Source organism: Pseudoliparis swirei, chromosome 11 (genome assembly GCF_029220125.1).
Source record: "Pseudoliparis swirei isolate HS2019 ecotype Mariana Trench chromosome 11, NWPU_hadal_v1, whole genome shotgun sequence".
Classification (NCBI taxonomy): Eukaryota; Metazoa; Chordata; class Actinopteri; order Perciformes; family Liparidae; genus Pseudoliparis; species Pseudoliparis swirei.
This window is the reverse complement of record NC_079398.1, coordinates 25,098,777-25,116,605: the sequence shown is the minus strand read 5'-3', so window position 1 is coordinate 25,116,605 and position 17,829 is coordinate 25,098,777. Positions and strand designations below refer to the sequence as shown.

At 45.1% G+C, this 17,829-nt stretch overlaps 1 protein-coding gene across 4 annotated transcripts in view; it reads right to left on the bottom strand.

Moving 5' to 3' along the window:
- cdin1 (CDAN1 interacting nuclease 1) overlaps positions 1-17,829 on the bottom strand; it is a 63,713-nt gene that overhangs the window by 27,318 nt on the left and 18,566 nt on the right. For 2 of the 4 annotated variants that reach the window (XM_056426102.1, XM_056426103.1), the window contains exons 3-12: positions 17,201-17,246; positions 16,181-16,245; positions 15,337-15,397; positions 12,087-12,159; positions 6,466-6,492; positions 5,234-5,313; positions 4,835-4,884; positions 3,201-3,268; positions 1,672-1,737; positions 1,412-1,517 (exon numbers count right to left, since the gene is read on the bottom strand). In XM_056426102.1, coding sequence (XP_056282077.1) covers positions 1,412-1,517; positions 1,672-1,737; positions 3,201-3,268; positions 4,835-4,884; positions 5,234-5,313; positions 6,466-6,492; positions 12,087-12,159; positions 15,337-15,397; positions 16,181-16,245; positions 17,201-17,246 — 642 coding nt within the window. The remainder of the gene's footprint in view (positions 1-1,411; positions 1,518-1,671; positions 1,738-3,200; positions 3,269-4,834; positions 4,885-5,233; positions 5,314-6,465; positions 6,493-12,086; positions 12,160-15,336; positions 15,398-16,180; positions 16,246-17,200; positions 17,247-17,829) is intronic. The other 2 variants (XM_056426101.1, XM_056426104.1) reach the window with 2 other exon arrangements.

The following is a 17,829-nucleotide window of genomic DNA, read 5'->3' as shown; positions in this document are numbered from 1 at the left end:
GCTTCTGAGTGAAATCAGCAGAGCAGTCATATAAGTGGGGGGACATTTCTGACTGGGGACCCATCATCCCCCTTTACTCAGTTACTGCTGAAAATACAGATTCATTTGAGATATAAGGGAGAAATCCTGACCTGGTAATGCACATGCCACAGTACAACAAAAACAGAGAGAGAGAGAGAGAGAGAGAGAGAGAGAGAGAGAGACAGAGAGAGAGAGAGAGAGACAGAGAGAGAGAGAGAGAGACAGAGAGAGAGAGAGAGAGACAGAGACAGAGAGAGAGAGAGAGACAGAGAGAGAGAGAGACAGAGACAGAGAGAGAGAGACAGAGACAGAGACAGAGAGAGAGAGACAGAGACAGAGAGAGAGAGACAGAGACAGAGAGAGAGAGACAGAGACAGAGAGAGAGAAAGAGAGAGACAGAGACAGAGACAGAGACAGACAGAGAGAGAGAGAGAGAGAGACAGAGAGACAGAGAGACAGAGAGAGAGGCTGTGCCTGTGGTCTGGAACCTCCTGGGCTCCAGCACCATGTCACAACATGTCAGCTGGCTGTCACGGCTGAGGGGGGCCGGGGCCACAGTGAGGGGGGCCGGGGCCACAGTGAGGCGTATGGCGGCAATGTGAGCGGCGTTTCAACTTGGTGACTGGACCCTGAACATGCGGCGTGTGAAGGACCCCGACTCGTCTTTCTGTGATTCAAAGTTGCTGATGTCTGTGGGTCGACTTCAGATAACATGGATGAACATATTGTTCTCTCAATAGACAATGAATTACACCGGATTCATTTCTAGCATTGTGACTAGCGGTGGAAGAACATATTAAACATATTGATCCCACGGTTCCGAGTGCAAAACAAATGTACTCTGATTTCATGCATATGAAATATATTGCTTTTCTCACAGGATCGCAATTAAAGACAATATATTAATGTGACCCCTGTATCGTGATGCATTGGATTTCCAGATTCTTGCTGATTGAGGCGGACACATCACACACCTCCGCCCCCCATGGAGGGGCCACGAGGTTCCGTTCAGGTCCAACGGTTCTCATGACAACAGATGCAACAGATTAATCACCCATTTACCAGCTTCCAAAACAATGTGTGTACTCTGGAAAACAATGGCGCTCACAGGCCCTTCAGACTGCAACACGGCTCCAAGGACCGGCGTGGACGGAGTACGATGTGCATGTGGAAGTGTGGGGTCAGTGCGGTCTGAGCTCGCGAGGAAGTGGTCAACGTTGTTAGTCAGAGATATGAAGAGCTGCCTTTTGTAATACTGAGAAAAGCTGATTGTGGTTTGTGGTCGAAAAGGAGAAGTTATAAAACGTTGTGCCAACTGTGAACAGAGCATAAGATGGTTGATTTAGATAAGCGTACGAAGACGGAATACAAAGTGGAAGGGAAGCCTCACCTGTTCCAGTAGCTCCAGAACTGCTCGTTGAGGTAGGTGCGGTGGCTGTGGTCGTCTCCGAACGAGGCCTTGCTCTCAATCCAGTGGACGATGTGTCCCTCCACGGCTGCTCACCAACAGAAACACAGTCAGTGACAACAAGAAGAAAAGGAAAGCCACTGGTTTTCCCAGTCAATCTAAAACAAATGCATAACCAGTCATGAAACGAAGCAACCAAGGTAAACCAGCTATTTCAGATCAAATATGATGTCAATACGAACCAATGGGAACCTCCAGGATGACATCGGGTGTTTTGTCGTAGCCCATAACTCTCAGTTGGTTTTCATCTACAGGAGATAACGTGCAGGATTGTAACATCAGACTCTTCCTCTGCAATACGTTGTACTCTTCATCAAACACGTTATGCTGCATCCATCACAGGCAGGGAACCCAACAACCTTCACCAAGGTGCTGGGAACAAACCCTCAGTGTTAGCAAAGCACAAGGAATACCAGGAGAGGACCGCCAGCACATAAACACCATTAACTACGTCTGCGACATATTCGCTGTCGATGCACAAAACAACCTTTAACGCCCGCTTGCAGAGCCGCTCTGGCGTTTGCAGTTTGGCAGAGCTTTGTAAAATATACAGCGAGGGGACAAGGTTGGCATGATAGCCTCTGTCAGTCTGACCCCTGCTTCCACAGGGCGCAGCCATTGTCCTTGACTTCTGGTGCGCTTCGGCCATTATCCCCACAACACCTGATTTCTCCATTAAATCTCAGGCTGACCAGGTCATTCGGTTCCGAGGGCCTGCCTCTTCGTCTCCAGCCAAGCTCAACTAATGGGGCATGGAAGGGAATGGAGGAGATGGAGGGTGGCGGTGTCAGCGGTGGTGAGGAGGGAGCGGCAGCCGAGGGGGTAGAAAGAGAGCCGAGTGAGGTCAGAGCGGCTGCCAGAGGCCCGTGGTACGAGGGGCATCCGGGGCGCCGTGCTGGGGGCTGTGTGTGGGATGGAGCCTCTCTTCAGACCGGGCTGTTGACAGTCAGGTGGCTCTGATCGCCTTTTTACATCACCTTTGATTAAAATTAATGGGCCATCCCTGCTGTTGGGTTGCTTATTTCCAATCCATTTATCAGATGGGGTTAGGCCGCCTGAGTGGCCCCGGTGCCGCCCGGACTCTGACAGCTTTAGAACAGCCCTCTGCACGGCTCTGGAGAAAGGTCAGCACTCCAGGTTCAACTGTATGATACGGTCTTAATGACAGTGGGAATGACTTCTACCCTTCATCACTCATCTGACCTCGGGGAGGTGATGGGATGGGGTTCAAAATCCTGTCGCACAATTTCACACCTGGACACTCTACCGTGATTTAATATTGTCGGAACAAGATAATGGTGTCAGTTAAGTAGAAGATATTAAGACAACACAAATATAATCTGGTTAAAATAAATAAAAAAACTCAACCAAAAACTAAAACTAAATCCTAAACATAAAATCCTGAACAAATAAATGGAAATAAATGGCGAGGTTCCCACAATATTCATGTTCATGGGAAATAAATTTACAACAACAACGAAACGGGACCAAACATTAAGACCTGTGAAGCTTTTATTCTACACATATTTGTACGTCAGGGCATCCGCAGCCGAGGATATCTGACAATAGCTTCTGGTAGTTAGCAAATCAATAAGAGATAAATACCATCCACTGCATAGTGGTGTCCAGGCCGTCCTTCACTAATGTACAAAGAGCCCACACACTGCTCGCCCTTTGACTGTAGACACACGATGAGCAGGAGATGCCTTACCCAGGAAGGACAGGTTCCTCTCCTTCAGCTTGTCACAGAGCAGCACCTCGTGCTCTTGGCCAATAGCGCTGAGGAAAGATAGTCAAGGAACATCTAGCAGGACTTTATGGGTTCGCTGGAACATGTTTGGGCATCAAGATGAAACAAAAGTTATTCATGAGAAAACCGAAAAGGTCACTCACAAAATAAATCAGGATTTTAACTGTGGAGTTGCTTCATGGAAACCATAAAGTACAACGTGGTCTGCAGCGGGAACAGGATCACAGAGGTGAGCTCGACTGCATGTGGATGTTTGACATCAGCAAAAGTTTGAAAAAATTTGCCTTTCTCTTCTATTGGCTCACTGTGCAAAGTGGAAGCCACGACTCGAGTCCAATCAAAGCTCTCAGGTCAACGTTCATCTGCTTTCACAACAAACCAACGTGCTTTCCCGTAATGAGGAAGAAACTAATGCCAATCTGGCAAAATACCTCGAGTGCCTGCACGAGCTCCTCCACTCATTCCTCTCAAATCTTTGAAGAAAAATGCTTTTAGAATAAATGCCATTTTGCATCAGTATACAAGCAGCTCGATGCCATGGAACATAATCCACATAACTTTTCTCTCTCTATTGGAAAAAGACAGTTTTGAAATACGGCCTTTAAGGCCGTATTTCAAAACTGTCTTTTTCCAATAGAGAGAGAAAAGTTCTGCGGCCATTATGCTGCCCTGAACAAACACTAATCTTTTAATGGATTTAATTAATACATACATATCATGATTGACTCACTGCATTGCTGTCATGTGAGGATGGAGCTCTTTCAAACCACACAGTCGGGCGGTTATAATGAACTCTGTGGCAGAGTATCTGACGAGAGGACAGCCAAAGAAAGGGTAAACAAGGGGGGATGTGGAAGGAGGCTGCAGTGGGACGGGGCTGAGTGGCTCTGAACAGAGCAGCCCAGCCCCACACGAGAGAGAGCTGGGACAGACACAATAACATACAGACGAACCCATGTCCACTCATTCAAAGGAGTCTCCTCCCCCAGGAAACAGTTGGTTTGCGACCCAGCTGCTTGCCCCTAAATAGCTTGGACTCTAATTCTGCCCCTTTCGTCAAGGCTAAGCCCGTTGGATAGAGAGGAGGGGTATTTATAGGTGGGCAAAGAAAGAGAAGGAACAAGAGTGCAACTGAATTACGTATCAATAAAAGGAAACTTATGTGCGATCAAATGTAATAGTTCAACTTGTGTGTGCCCAGAACTCTCCGAGGTGCTGAACGGCATGGGCCTCATCACCACTAAATACAATTATATTCCACAAATATTTTTTTAAATCAGCAAGTAACACAAAATAAAACTAAATATCTCATCTGGGTTCAGTAACATATCAAATGAAAGAACCCAATAGCCGCCATGAGGCTCGTGAATGATCTTTGTTCTTGGGTCTGATCCACTGTGTGCACATGGAGATGCATTCAGATCAGCCAATCATCTCCAGCCACCCCCCCCCCCCCTCTGTGCCGGGGACGGTGGGCAGGATGAAACGCTTCCTCTGTGAAGCAGAACTTTTGTGTCAGGTGAAGCCAGACACATCTCATCCCCTTCAATAGCTCCTCGTCAATTTCAGGCTTAACATTTTATGGGATAGGATACTGTTTGATGCAGTCTACCAGCGGTCCATAACAGCAGTCATTTATTGTGCACTGAAAAGAGAGGGAAGAAATATTATGGCGTGCGAAAAGAGTGGGTGGGTGGAAGGGCGGTGAAGGAAGGAGCCTGCACGGGGAAAGGAGGAAACACAGGAGATGCTGGCAGCTTGGCAGGCATGACCGCCGGCTCTCACCTGACCTCATCAGCAAACATGAGCGCGGAGCCGTCTGCCAGGTTCAACAACACCTAGACTCACTGTGCCCAAGCAGGGGACTAGTTACACGGAAAACTTAATGAATTATATAAAATGGAATTGAAGTCATTAAAAATCCCCCCATTGCACAAAACTATTTATATGGTTTCTTGTAATATTGCAGTTTAAAATTAAGCGTTATAACTTACCTGGTAGACGTGTTTGGCCAACATCTGGTCTGGAATTAACGACGGCTCCTTGAGCATGCTGTTGAGGACGGTTTTAGAAGCTGAGCACAGGACAAAGGCAAGAGAAACAATTACAAACATGTATTAATATTTATTCGCAAATCACGTCAAACATTGAAGCTTGTGCAACAAACAAATGTACAAATATATATTCTAATTGCTGCATTGAATTGAGCACAGAGTGTGATAATACACGGAGAAAAGACAGGCGTGACACACAGTAATTCACCGTGCGACTGTTAGTGCAGCGTCTCCACGCGAGTCCATCAGATGGCTGCTCGGTGTCTACAGACGTTCTATAGAAGCGTGTTTCAGTCCAGAGCGCAGCAGCCCCATGCACTTTATCTATGCTATGAACGCCGACTATTCTGCATCTCTCATCCTCATTCTGGCTCTACTAACAGTATAAATCAGAAAGGAAAGCCTGCTGGATTGATTTGCTGGTAGTGCAACAGCACAAAATTCCTTAAATCATTCCTTAAAAAGATTTGGATTAAATGGATTGTATCACTGTGTGACGAAATGGTTGAGGCACGCCATTTTAGTGATACATGGTCCTGACAGACGTGCAGCACTGCAGACAATACAAGGAATGCTTCCATTCACATGTCAGGCTTGAACGGTGCCTGCAGCAACACCGAGATCTCCGAGCCCGTCTAATAAACCCAGCACAGGAGATAACTGTTAAAGACCAGACGGCGAGCGGGAAGATTTATACAGAATTGATAAAGACGGGAGTTTGAAAACCTCCAAATGGAAAATGATTAATTGGAAAAAACTTGGTGTACATTCTGATTGGATCATTGAGCGGTTCATCAATTAATTTCATTAATAAAAATGCGTTTGGAGACCTTTCGTCTCAGCCGTCCCTCCCTTTGCATTTCTCTCAAAGAGAAAAGCGTCAGACTGGACGAAGTGCAGCGACCCCTCATCTTCCTCAAATGATGAGATAAAGAGGGAGGAGTGTTGGAGAAGAACAAAGCGCGTTCACGGCTCCCTCCTCTCTTTTGGTTTCTTTTTCTTTGTCTCCATCTTTTTCTGCCACCTCTCTTTTTTCTTCATTTCTTCCTCCTCTCTCCGCCTCAGCCTCTCCCAGCCCCGTCTCCCCCAGCCCATAACCTCACGCCCCCTCTTAGAGCTGCAAGGCACAGCGCCGGGCTTTATTTCTTTGCTCATTTTTCTCAGATTGGTACCTTCACACGCAGATCCATACCAGGCTCCTGTGCAGCGCAGGCGGCGGAGAAGAAAGAGGGTTATATTTTCCCCTCGAGTTAGGACACCTCATGACAAATGATAATGGATAATCAATAAAGCGGGAAATATGAGGCAGCAAACTTTATGAAGCCAGGAGACATATTACTCCCCAACAACACTGGTTTCCCTTAACAAAGTCACTACTCGACTGTGCCTAATAATCTGAAGGAAAATCAAAGGACCCGCAACCACATCAGCAATATTGGCAACTTATTCCACTTTAATGGCATTTTGATTGATTTTTTCCCTCTTCCTAATGGTCCTTTTATAGATTTGACGCTGCTTCTGCAAAACAGTGGTGTGTAATAAACCTTCCCGAAGGCAAACGGCAGCCATTAAAGCTCTTGTCTTACTAGCGCTCATAATTGGGGGTTTGACCACCACCACATTTTGGTCTCTCGCATAACACACACACTTCCAGGCTCCCTCTCTCTCCTCGTCTCTCCAGCACTTTGACATTTTTGGTAGATGGCCATAATAAGTGATAGGATCCTTTCCTCCTGCTCCCTTTGAACGATGGGGTTAAAAATAGCCATAAAGGGGTGACCTTGGCGCTGACATTCTGGAATTTCAGCCAAGCATTGACCTGATGAAAATGGAAGGTCAGACCGCTAATAAATCAGGATGCTTTTAAAATGAGTTTACCCTAATGCTCATTCATCACGGGCTGTAATGCCATTTGCAGGCCCAGGATTCGCTGCTGTGCACAAACACAGCAGTAAATAACAACAGGGCTCCTGCATCCCTCGCATCGCTGCAGCCCCAACATCAGCATACATTTATTAAAGACGCCCCCGCTTTGCACGGCAGCACTCCTCTATGACACCCTGAGCTCCCCTCTGCCACACACACACACACACACGCCGTGCTCTTTAAATACACAGACTCAAGGCACACACAGACGCACACATAAAACATGTGCAAGAAAATAAAAAGCATAATCTGAAGAACACCAGACACAGAGAACAAAGCCCTGCAGCACGAGTCTGCACCTTGTAAACATTCACCAAATTTACTGTAATTGTCCCATGTTGGTATAAATTCTGACGAAGGCACCAAATCACACCGTCGACATCTGAGCAGAGGAACAGAGAGAAGGAGAATAATAGATGTGAAACGCTACGCCTCCATTGGGATTTGCTCAAGAAAACAACCGGTGTGAACAAATCACGAGCCTGTTTTCATATGCACCTCCAAAACAAGATAAACCACATGAAGCGAGGCAACGGCAGCATAACCTTGGCTATATTTCTTATTGCGTACTCGTGTCATTTGTAACTACTCTTCCTTTCTCCATGGAGGGTGTAAAAGACATTATATCTCTAACACAAAAACATGTTGAGAAACCTCATTAGAAAGCAACATTTGTTGAGGGAGGACCGTGATGAACAAGAACGGATGACGAGTGTTATTGCCCCCGACACTGATGAGCAAGTTTGTTTATTAATTAAAAAAAACACTATTTGCCACGGGTGTGTGGGGGGGGGGCGCTTATCCATTTTCTCTATATACCCATCCCCCCCCCCCCATGCACAAGCCATTGAGCTGTGGAGGGGCACTCGTTCATCAAACTTCATGGAGCAAGGGGGAGACAGGTCCTGATAATGTGCGCCGCTAAAGCTGATTTTCCATGATGAATCTCGGAGCATATAAATTGGCTAATATCTGAAAACATTTACAGATACTAGAGGAATTGACTACTTGCGGGACATGATGGATGAGGCTCTGCGACGCTGGCGGACAGCTCTGCAAATCTCTGCGGCTGCCTAAAGCCCTCATTTGATTTTCCAATTTACTCCTTTTAAATTTATCCTCCCGTATTGAAAAAAAAAACAGAAGATGGGAATGAATGAGAGAGAGAGAGAGGAATGGAAAAAAAGTGTTTTTAAATATCTGTGCGGGTGTGTAGGTGCTCGTTGATGATATGAGGTGGTATCTCCCGTGCAGGAGGAGCTCAGTCCCTGAAGAGGTTACTGGGGCAGAACTGATCTGCTTCCACCTGATAGCGGTGAGATGAGACTCTACAACTCGGTGTGTGTCTGTGTGTACGTGTGTATCTATGTGCACATGGCTGTGTGCGTTCGTGCGTGTGTGTGTGTGTAGCAGTAGTAATAGTAGATCTGGGGAGGCTCTGCTATGGAGAGTGGCTTCCCAGGTCAGGCCATTAGGCTGTGGCAGAGGCTGACTGGAGCTTCTCTGCTGAAAAGGAGTAATTAGTATCCTTGTCAAGTGAAGTGCCACGCTGCTGCTTACCTCCCTTGTACACACCCCTTGCATGCATATACACACACACACACACACATCCTGCCTTTGCCTCCTGACTCCCTCCCTTCTTGCTAATGAAGTGCCCTTGCGCTCCTTATTTGAAGAAGAAGAAAAACCGAGGCTGCATATCCACCTCAGCGGAGAGGTGAGAGGCAGAAGAGAGGAGCACTTGAAGACAAGAGAGATGAACCATTGCATCCACAGTGGAGACGAAAGTTGAGATTTTATTGGCGAGAACACGATGCAATAGTCAGTTATCAACGAGTCGATCTGCAAAACACTGAAGCTATTATGAATTCTGTCAAGAAAGCGAAGGATCGTAGTAGACACTAACATTCTCACAGTGTTAACATCAAACACGGGACATTTATAACCTCGCGCACAAGGCTTCTGTAAAGGAATGTGATAATAAATCTTAAAGGCAGTCGAATCACATAGTTACAAAACATGGAGCAGCAATCTAATCTGGAGCTGGGCCTTGGGAAAATGGAAAAGGTCAAATAGCTGGCAAAATTGCCTCCTCAAAAAAAGTATGTCTAAATCTAGAGGCATATCAACTCCTGTCAAAGGAGGAATAGAGAGAAAGATGAAGAGATTTCAGGAGGGGAAAGAAAGAGCAGGAGCTCCCCCAATGTGAGGCAATACGAGGAAGTCTCTACAGACAGAGTGGAATGCATATAGAGCGGTGGAGATGGAACGGTGTCACTCACAGCGCTCATTGGCTGAGACACATGCACACGTTGGGTTGGATCCACTTCGACACATCACACGTGATGTCCATGTCGATCTTTCGTGGCATTTTCAAACATTTTAAAATATTTTTTTTGTTGCCTACAATATGTTGGTTACGACGTTCTTTATATTCTTTTCTTCATATAATTTAATTTGAAAACCAATCACTTAAGTTTAAATGAGATGTAACTTTATTATTATCTTCTATGCTTGAGCCCGAGGTGCACCCTTATGGAGAATGGATGGACACATACTTGAGAAGATAAATAAAAGATAGATGTGATACTCACTAAATAGCACGTGAACATGTATAATGGCTCAATCTGAAAGAGTAACATTGATTTAAACATTTGATCAAAACAATAGATTCAATCGTGATGAAAAACATACGTTTTACTACCGGAGTTATGATTTATTGTTATTAAATCCAATATGTCCATACAGTGCCTTATGATGGCCTCATAAACTTAATTGCCACCTATTGTCTAATCTTTGGGACATTAGTCTATAACCAACATCCATAAAAGGAATTCCAGAGATTTTCTGTATTTCTCCCTAAAAAGCCTATGAAGAGCATCTTCCAGTGGCTTTGAAGGGTGTCAAAGGTCACACGCGACCTCTGCTCCCCGACTGCCCCGTCTGCTTCATGAGACGAGGAGCATTATGGAAGCTGATATCATGTTCAATACGTGATAAAACTGCTTTGAATGTATTGATTTATTTACAAGCACCACGAGACCGTCTTTTATTCTGCTCGGCTGACACTCTCTCCAATACTGTTGCTGCAAGGAGAGAGGGGGAGGGAGCTGGTGGTGGAGTCCGGCTGAGGTGAGGTGGAGGTGGTGTGAGTAGCTAGTGTGAAGGGGGGGGGGGGGGGGGTGCACAACAACAAGCAAGCAAAACAAGGAAGGGACAGAAAACAATTTAAAACTCCGTATTGATCCAGCACTAGTGATTGTACATATATTCCACAGTCCCAAAGGCCCCATTCCTGTGTCTCTTAAATGCAAAGAGACAGAGAAGGGGAATAAAAAAACGATGGTGCTAGGCAAAGGCAAGCCACTCACCCAGTTGGGGGTAATGTCCCTTATATAGAAGTCTATTGATCTTTGCAATGTGCCTGCCCAACCTCCCTCTGGACACACACACACACACACACACAGTCTGGAGGGGGGCATGCGAGATACACCCCACAGTAGCACTGAACCAACCTGTTAGCTAATTGCCAGCAAAGACAATTTTCCTTGCATTGTTTAATAATGGAAGCACATTACTGGAGCCTCACACACACACGGGGAGATCGGACGATTTGACCGCGGAGTCCGTGCGGACAACAATTCATCTGCAAAGGCCAAGTCGTTCACGGGGAGAGCGCAGAGGGGCTCCGTCCAAATGAAAGTCGCCCTCAAAAGGAACGGACGACATTGTGAAGGTACAGCGTCACGACATCATCGTTTGAAAAGAGTAGGTCGGAGTCAAACTGTTTACCTGAAACAACAGAAGAGATTAACCGACCTAAACTCACAGCGGGAAGGCTTCGTTAGGCTGATCTGGAGCTACGATTATCCTGGAAAAGTCAGCTGGCTTCTGCGAGAAGAAATACGACCGTGACATGACTCACTCGCCTCGTGCCGACGCACTGAAATACTGCACGGCTACAACGCTCGTTTGAAATTAAACAAAGATCATCCAGAAAGTTTCATCAGCTACAAATCTATTGTGGGCAATAACAGAGGACGTTTTCACTGTATGGAGAAGGAGGGATGCAGTGCGCTATTATCTGAGACGGAGTGCTTCCCCTGGATGAATGCCCTGTTCTACAAGCGGCCCAGACGAGCGTCTGACAGGCAGTGGATAACGGCGGGTCCAAAGCAATCACATCTCTGACTTTGACGAATGGCTGTGCTGAGGCGAAGTTGAAAATAACACACATACACTTTAATCTCTTTCTTGATTAAATTGGAATCGCGTCTTTTTGACATAATGCGATTCACTCTTAAAGTACTGACTACTGCACACACACACACCAGGATAGGCGTTTTGTAATGTTATGGAATGGTGGTATGCATGTGATATTGGGAGTTCCTGGGTTTTTGTATCAATGAACAAACGTCACTTGTAAAAATGTGTAACTGGCAGTTTTGCGGTCAAAAAGAAGATGACATAAGAAAAGCACCAGAGGGGAAAACAGAAACACATATTGAACTGAATTGAAAAGAAGAGGAGGTAGGGGATAGATGGATGCATTGGGGGATGAAGGCGGGCGAGGGGAGGAATCAGTGGTGTTATAAATAACACTGATGAGGTGAGCTGGAATTGATCCACACTGCGGTTGAGAGGTGGGTGGTCCTCCCAGTGCTTAATTGCCAGTCATGTGCCCTGGGATGCAGCAAGTACTAAAGGTGGTCTGTCTGTCATTAGGCTCGGACAGGCTGGAAATACAGCAGCTAGAACTGGAATTGGGACTCAAACAGAAAGAGATTCAAAAGACAAAGTGCCACAATTAAGACTGATGGGGGGATGATAGAACGGACAGAGTGGGAAATGGAAAAGTGTTACTCACGCATTCCCCCCTCCAGGCCCTGAAGGAACCTGTCCAGGATGAGACGAGCCATCAGGGCAGGAGACAGATCCACCTTTACAAGATTGAACAAGAAAAAGAAGAATTTGCCTTAATAAAATAAAAACTGGCGCCGCTGGAGAGTTAATGCCACTTCAAAACAAAGGCATGATGGAAATGTTATTCCTCTCTGGAGAATTACTCCATTTGCAAATCTTCAGACTAAATCCCACATATTTAGCTGGAAGTGCGAACATATTTCAAAGAGCCTGAGAGTTACGGCACAGAAACTACACGGCCGGTCTGATGTCACATAGATAATAATGATTGTAATGGCTCTAAATGATATTATTGCGTTTCCAAACCTTGACCTAACTTTCGAAAATCCCTGTGAAGATTGGTCATGGAAAGCGTCGCTCTGCAGTAACCGTTCCCACGGGAACAAGAGTTCGCCAATTACACCGCCGAGCTCCCCGACTGAAGAGCCGTCACCTGTCGGGGCGCTCGGCTCGTATGAAAGCAGCGCGAGAGAGAATGGGATGATCAGCAAAACTTCAGGAACCAACGGGACACACCGAGGGAACGCAGCCCTCACGAGGAAGGAGAGCACCTCTGGCTCCAGCTTACGTTAACACGGACACACCTGGAGAGGTGCGCACTGTTTGTAGTTGGACCAGGCAGATGCCCTGACAGGTAAAGGTGCCCTAATGACCGATACTGAAGGTGTCCATCTGAGAGGCACGATGCCTTCCTTCACATTATAAACAATTGGATAAAAATTGACCAGGCTATGGTAAAAAGAAGATTTTGACCTTTCCATGACCGTGACCTTTGACCCGATTGATCCCAAAATCTAATCAAATGGTCCCCGGATAATAAGCAATCATCCCACCAAATTTCATGTCATTCAAGAAGATTTTTACCTTTTCATGACCTTGACCTTTGACCCGCTCGATCCCAAAATCTAATCAAATGGTCCCCGAATAATAACCAATCATCCCACCAAATTTCATGCGATTCGGTTTAAAACTTTTTTTGTTATGCGAATAACACGCATACAAATAAATAAATAAATACACGGCGATCAAAACATTACCTTTCGCATTTTCATGAACGTGATAGAATAGCATATAGAGAAAAACCAAGAACTATTATTTATTTGTATTATTCAGTTCAATTAACAGGCATCATCAGTAATAAGAGAAGGATGCTTTGAATAAAGGTAAACCGAGTGAAATGAGCACATTATTTTCAAGGCATTGCATTTTGACTGCAAATAATGAGACGCATAAAGTCTTTCCCTCTAAATTGCACAGCCTCTCCAGTATGAGAGGAATTAAAACATTGCTTGAAGACAAGCAATTCCTAGCCGGCTCGTTACGAAGCAAAACGTTCTTGCAGCTAAAGATCTTTTAGCATAATTGGGGACCAAAAGTGAATTTGCCCTGAACCTAGTCGTGAGATTTCAGTGTTTTATCTTTGCTCCGATGCTTAACGCTGGGAGCAGAGAGGCTTCGGAACACCGTCTGCTTTTTACCCGCAGTCGTATTCTTTAACCACTCCATAATATTGCAAGAAAGCGGCCAAACGTATCTATAATAATTAGCGTAAGGGGCGAGCACAGAGTTTATATCTTCATTAAGACCACTATTAGCATTTACACTTAGCATGTGTAGCTTCCAGCTCCTGTAGCTCCCCTCTCTCTGCCCACCCCTTCTCCTTTTCTCTTTCTTCTCTCCGTCCTCTTTGTGCTCGGCGCCTGCTCTCCAGTCACACCTCTGGATAATGAGCATCAGATTGCTGGTAACCTGCATCAGAGCTGACACATGAGAAATGGCAACATTACCAGCGCTGGCCCAGCCTGAATAAGAACCCCCTGATTAGTTCAGGTACCTGCATCTCCTTAATTTTCATATTAATCATGAGTCCATCTCCATCCTCAAGTAAGACTGCAGCACTTCATGAGTCTAACATGTGACTAAGATTCACAGCGCCTTGACTCCTGCTGAAAACTATTCATTGTTCAGTAAAACTCCCATTTTATTAGGCCCCACAGCTAATGGGTGTCAGGTACATATAGCATCACTGCACCTGTTATAAAACCTGTATGTTTAGGTAACCTTTACATAACGCTCCATATAAAGCATGCCAAAAAAAAATAGCAAATGTCGAGTTTAAAACCCCCGTTCATAGGAGACTTCTGGAGAGAAAAAGAAAAAAAGAAACCCATGAATAGTTTTCATCATTGTTAATCATTTTCCTCTGTTGGAGATATATTGTCTCATAAAGGGATGAAACTACATCAATTAGCGTTCTGGGAGACCATGAGTGCTTGGTTTAAATGTTAAGTAGCATATTAAAATGACAGTTAAATGGTTCATAGACAGTTATCTCTGAGCTGAATTTAATCCTTTGGAGAAAAAAAATCATGTGTCAATTAAATGGAGAATGAATAATGGCAGTTAGCTTTGAGGTGCCACTAATGCATGTGAACTACTCTGATTTTAGATTAAGAAACCCGTAAGAAATATTGTTGCCTGGCGTAAGCACCAATAAGCATTTATACGTTTTAGAATGCTACGCCGCATATTCTAACAAACTAAATACCAGAGAACACAAATACTAACAATGTAATCAAATGACAAATACATGAAAACAAATAATGAAGTAATGAAATAAATATATGACAATGTATCTGGCTTCAAAAAAGAGCCCAATAATTCAGAGAGTAGCTATTGTAACTGAGATTATCCTTCACTGTGAGTGTAACCAGACACTAGTGGACAAAGGTACAAACACCCAATAACCTCTGGATGAGTTTTGCACCAAGTGCACATATAACTGTGTGTGTGGATCGTTTGCAACAACATCAACCGGAGCACAAGTCCTGCACTGACCTCCCAAGGTAAACACGGGTTAAAGAGAAGAATTAACCGGTGACCTGGCGTCACCTGTCCGCAGTTTGGGACGACTGTCTGAAGTGCAATTTGGACAATTACATAATAAAACACAAAAAGTATTTTAACATCTGCTTAATGGAGGCGAGGGCTAATTACATTAAATAATTGATAATGGAGCCGACCAATTTACCAATTTTGATAATGACTAACAGGCAAGGCAGAAAATGCAAAACTGCAGCCAAATTTTATCTGTAAATAGAACAAAAGTGGGCATCAATTGCTCAGATTTATTTTTTCAGAAAATAAGAAAAGAATGAGGGAGAAAAAAACCCAACTCAAGGTTATGCCATTACCTCATTGGCCAATTGGAGCAGGACGGGAGCAGCGGGATGTGCTTTGGCTTCCATCAGATACCTTTATTATAACAAAGAACAACAACAGCAGTGAAACAATACGGCCCACAAAGGCAGGCAGACGGGTCGAGGGGACAAGACCGGGCTAGCCGAGACATGCTAATGTCCCCGATGACTTTGCCCTCGTGGCATATGGCAGGCCCGGTGCGGTTAAGACAGCCGTGCTTAAAAGGGATTACAATTTCCTTGAAGCCAGATGATAGTGATAGTTAGTTAACTCCTGCCGCCCAAAAATCCTTTTTTCCCTCGCCAGCTCAAGCTGCAGCTCCCCTCTGATCTTACCCAGATCGTCTCTGCGGTTTGTTGTTGTAAATGGATTAGAAGTGCATTATCCAGCCTTGTTTTCCACAGAACAACGGCCTAATATGCAAGATAAAGGCTAATTGCAATATGCAAAGAGGTTTCCCCTACAGCCTGTTTTTCCTTTTTTAAATTTATCCGCATTTATTGAATTACAGATAATCATCCCATCATAAGCCGGTGTAAGGCAAATGTCCACCGGCTGGTTATATATTTATTTTTCTGCTTTCAATTGGACATGGAGAACAGAGCTTTAGCTTAGCAGGTGCAAGTGGAGGTCTGGAATGAATCCTGAGGGTGGTGATTTGTTTGGGGGAGATTATATCTGTCATGGTGGCCCACCGACGCTCTGACTCTGGCCAGTCCACACGGCTGAGACAAAGAGAGCACACAGCAGAGGGAGGCGGATAAAAGAGAGAGAGAGAAATAGTGATAGAGATGAATGGAAGATAAAGAGAGAGTACAATACAAAGTAATGCAGTACCTTTGGTAGTGGCTTTCGATAACCTCTGGAGCATGGTGTCTTGAAAATGTTCTTTTGGTTCGTTTCTGTCAAAAAGAAACGTAACAATAATGTACTATTAATAATTATTACAGTAACGTTTTTTTCCATACATTTCCATTATTTGGAGGTAAAGCTTTAGCCTACATGTGTCCAGTTCCCCTGAATAAAAAGCAGACAGGTTCAGCTTCGCCTCCTCTTACATGCTTTATTATTGTTATTATGAACAAGCCCAAAGATCTCGGGTCACAGTGATTTAATTTCAATAAGTTTGCCGGGGGTCAAAACTGTGCCAAGACAACCTTGTTCCAGCCCCATCCCCCGCTCTCGAACCGTGTATTCATTTCCCCTTTTTCGATCACACAATGACCCTCTTCCTCATTCCATGTCACCCTGACATTTCCATGCAATTCAATTCCCATCATCCATGAGAAGGAGGAGGACGAGGGATAAAAGAGGAAGAGCATTGGTTAAAAAACTACTTATTTAAAAACTACTACACACAGAAAATGTAATTCCACAGAGACAAGCAGTGTGACTGACACCTGTCAGGCGGATGATAAATGACTCCATTTTCTGCCTGTGCTGCCTTCTGCCACTGGCGGCAGCGGCCATTTATCATCATCCGCTGTCAGCCGGGGAAAGCAGCAGTGACAGAGCGAGTCAGCAAACATTTAGCACACGCAGCCGCACTACACGGGGAAATTATTAGAGTCAGAATAATAATGGTTTAGCATAATTTATTACAGGTCCACCAAATAAGCAGGGGCTAGATGTTATTAGACAGATGGATGGGAAGGTTTGGCAGACATCTGAGGTACAGGCAGGCGAGGCCCTCAACGTGAACGTGAAGGGGGGGGGGGCTGGAATATATGGGGGTATGGTCGGGGGGCATCCTGCAAACCAATCAGAGAGCTGGCAGTTCAATTACAAAGAAATAAAGGGACATTCATCATTCAATTAGGCACCTGTCAGGGCTCACAAAGGAAGAAAACTTCTAACCTGGTACTCCAGGGAGAAGATGCTCAGAAGAGTGGACTGCGAGTGACTGGAACAAATAAAAGAAGGACAAAGTTAATTACCAGAGTGTATTGCACAGAGACAAAGGGAGAGGGGGAGCTTCAAAGATGGGGCCAGCTGCCCTGTAATCTAAAAGAACACGAAAACAAGTGTGGCAAAGTTGTTCCAGATGAACACCTCTGACAAAGGGTTCCCGCCACGATGGCGTGGGGGTGGGAGGAAGGGGAGGGAGGGGAGGTTGAGGGTTGGATGAGAGATCAGAAAGCATTTTCTTTTTTCTCTCCAAGTCATTCATACAGACCATCTTCTCCGATCCCCTTTCTCTGCGAGTAAGAGTGTTGAAAGCTAAATGGTTCTTAAGTAAAGTGCAGTCAATCGAAACCAAACAAAATATGGCAAAATTGGAGGGAAACTAATGACATTCATGCAACTGATTTGATGGATTCAAGGCCGATCTGAGAGAAGGACAGCGCCCACTGGCAACAACACCCCCTCGTTGGTTGGTCTCTTTGCAATGCCGTTGGCCACAGAGTGTGGACTTGTTTGTGCGAGTCGTGTTGCGATGCACAGGTTGGAGAACGTGTTCCCGCCTCACTGTCGAGAGCTGGCAT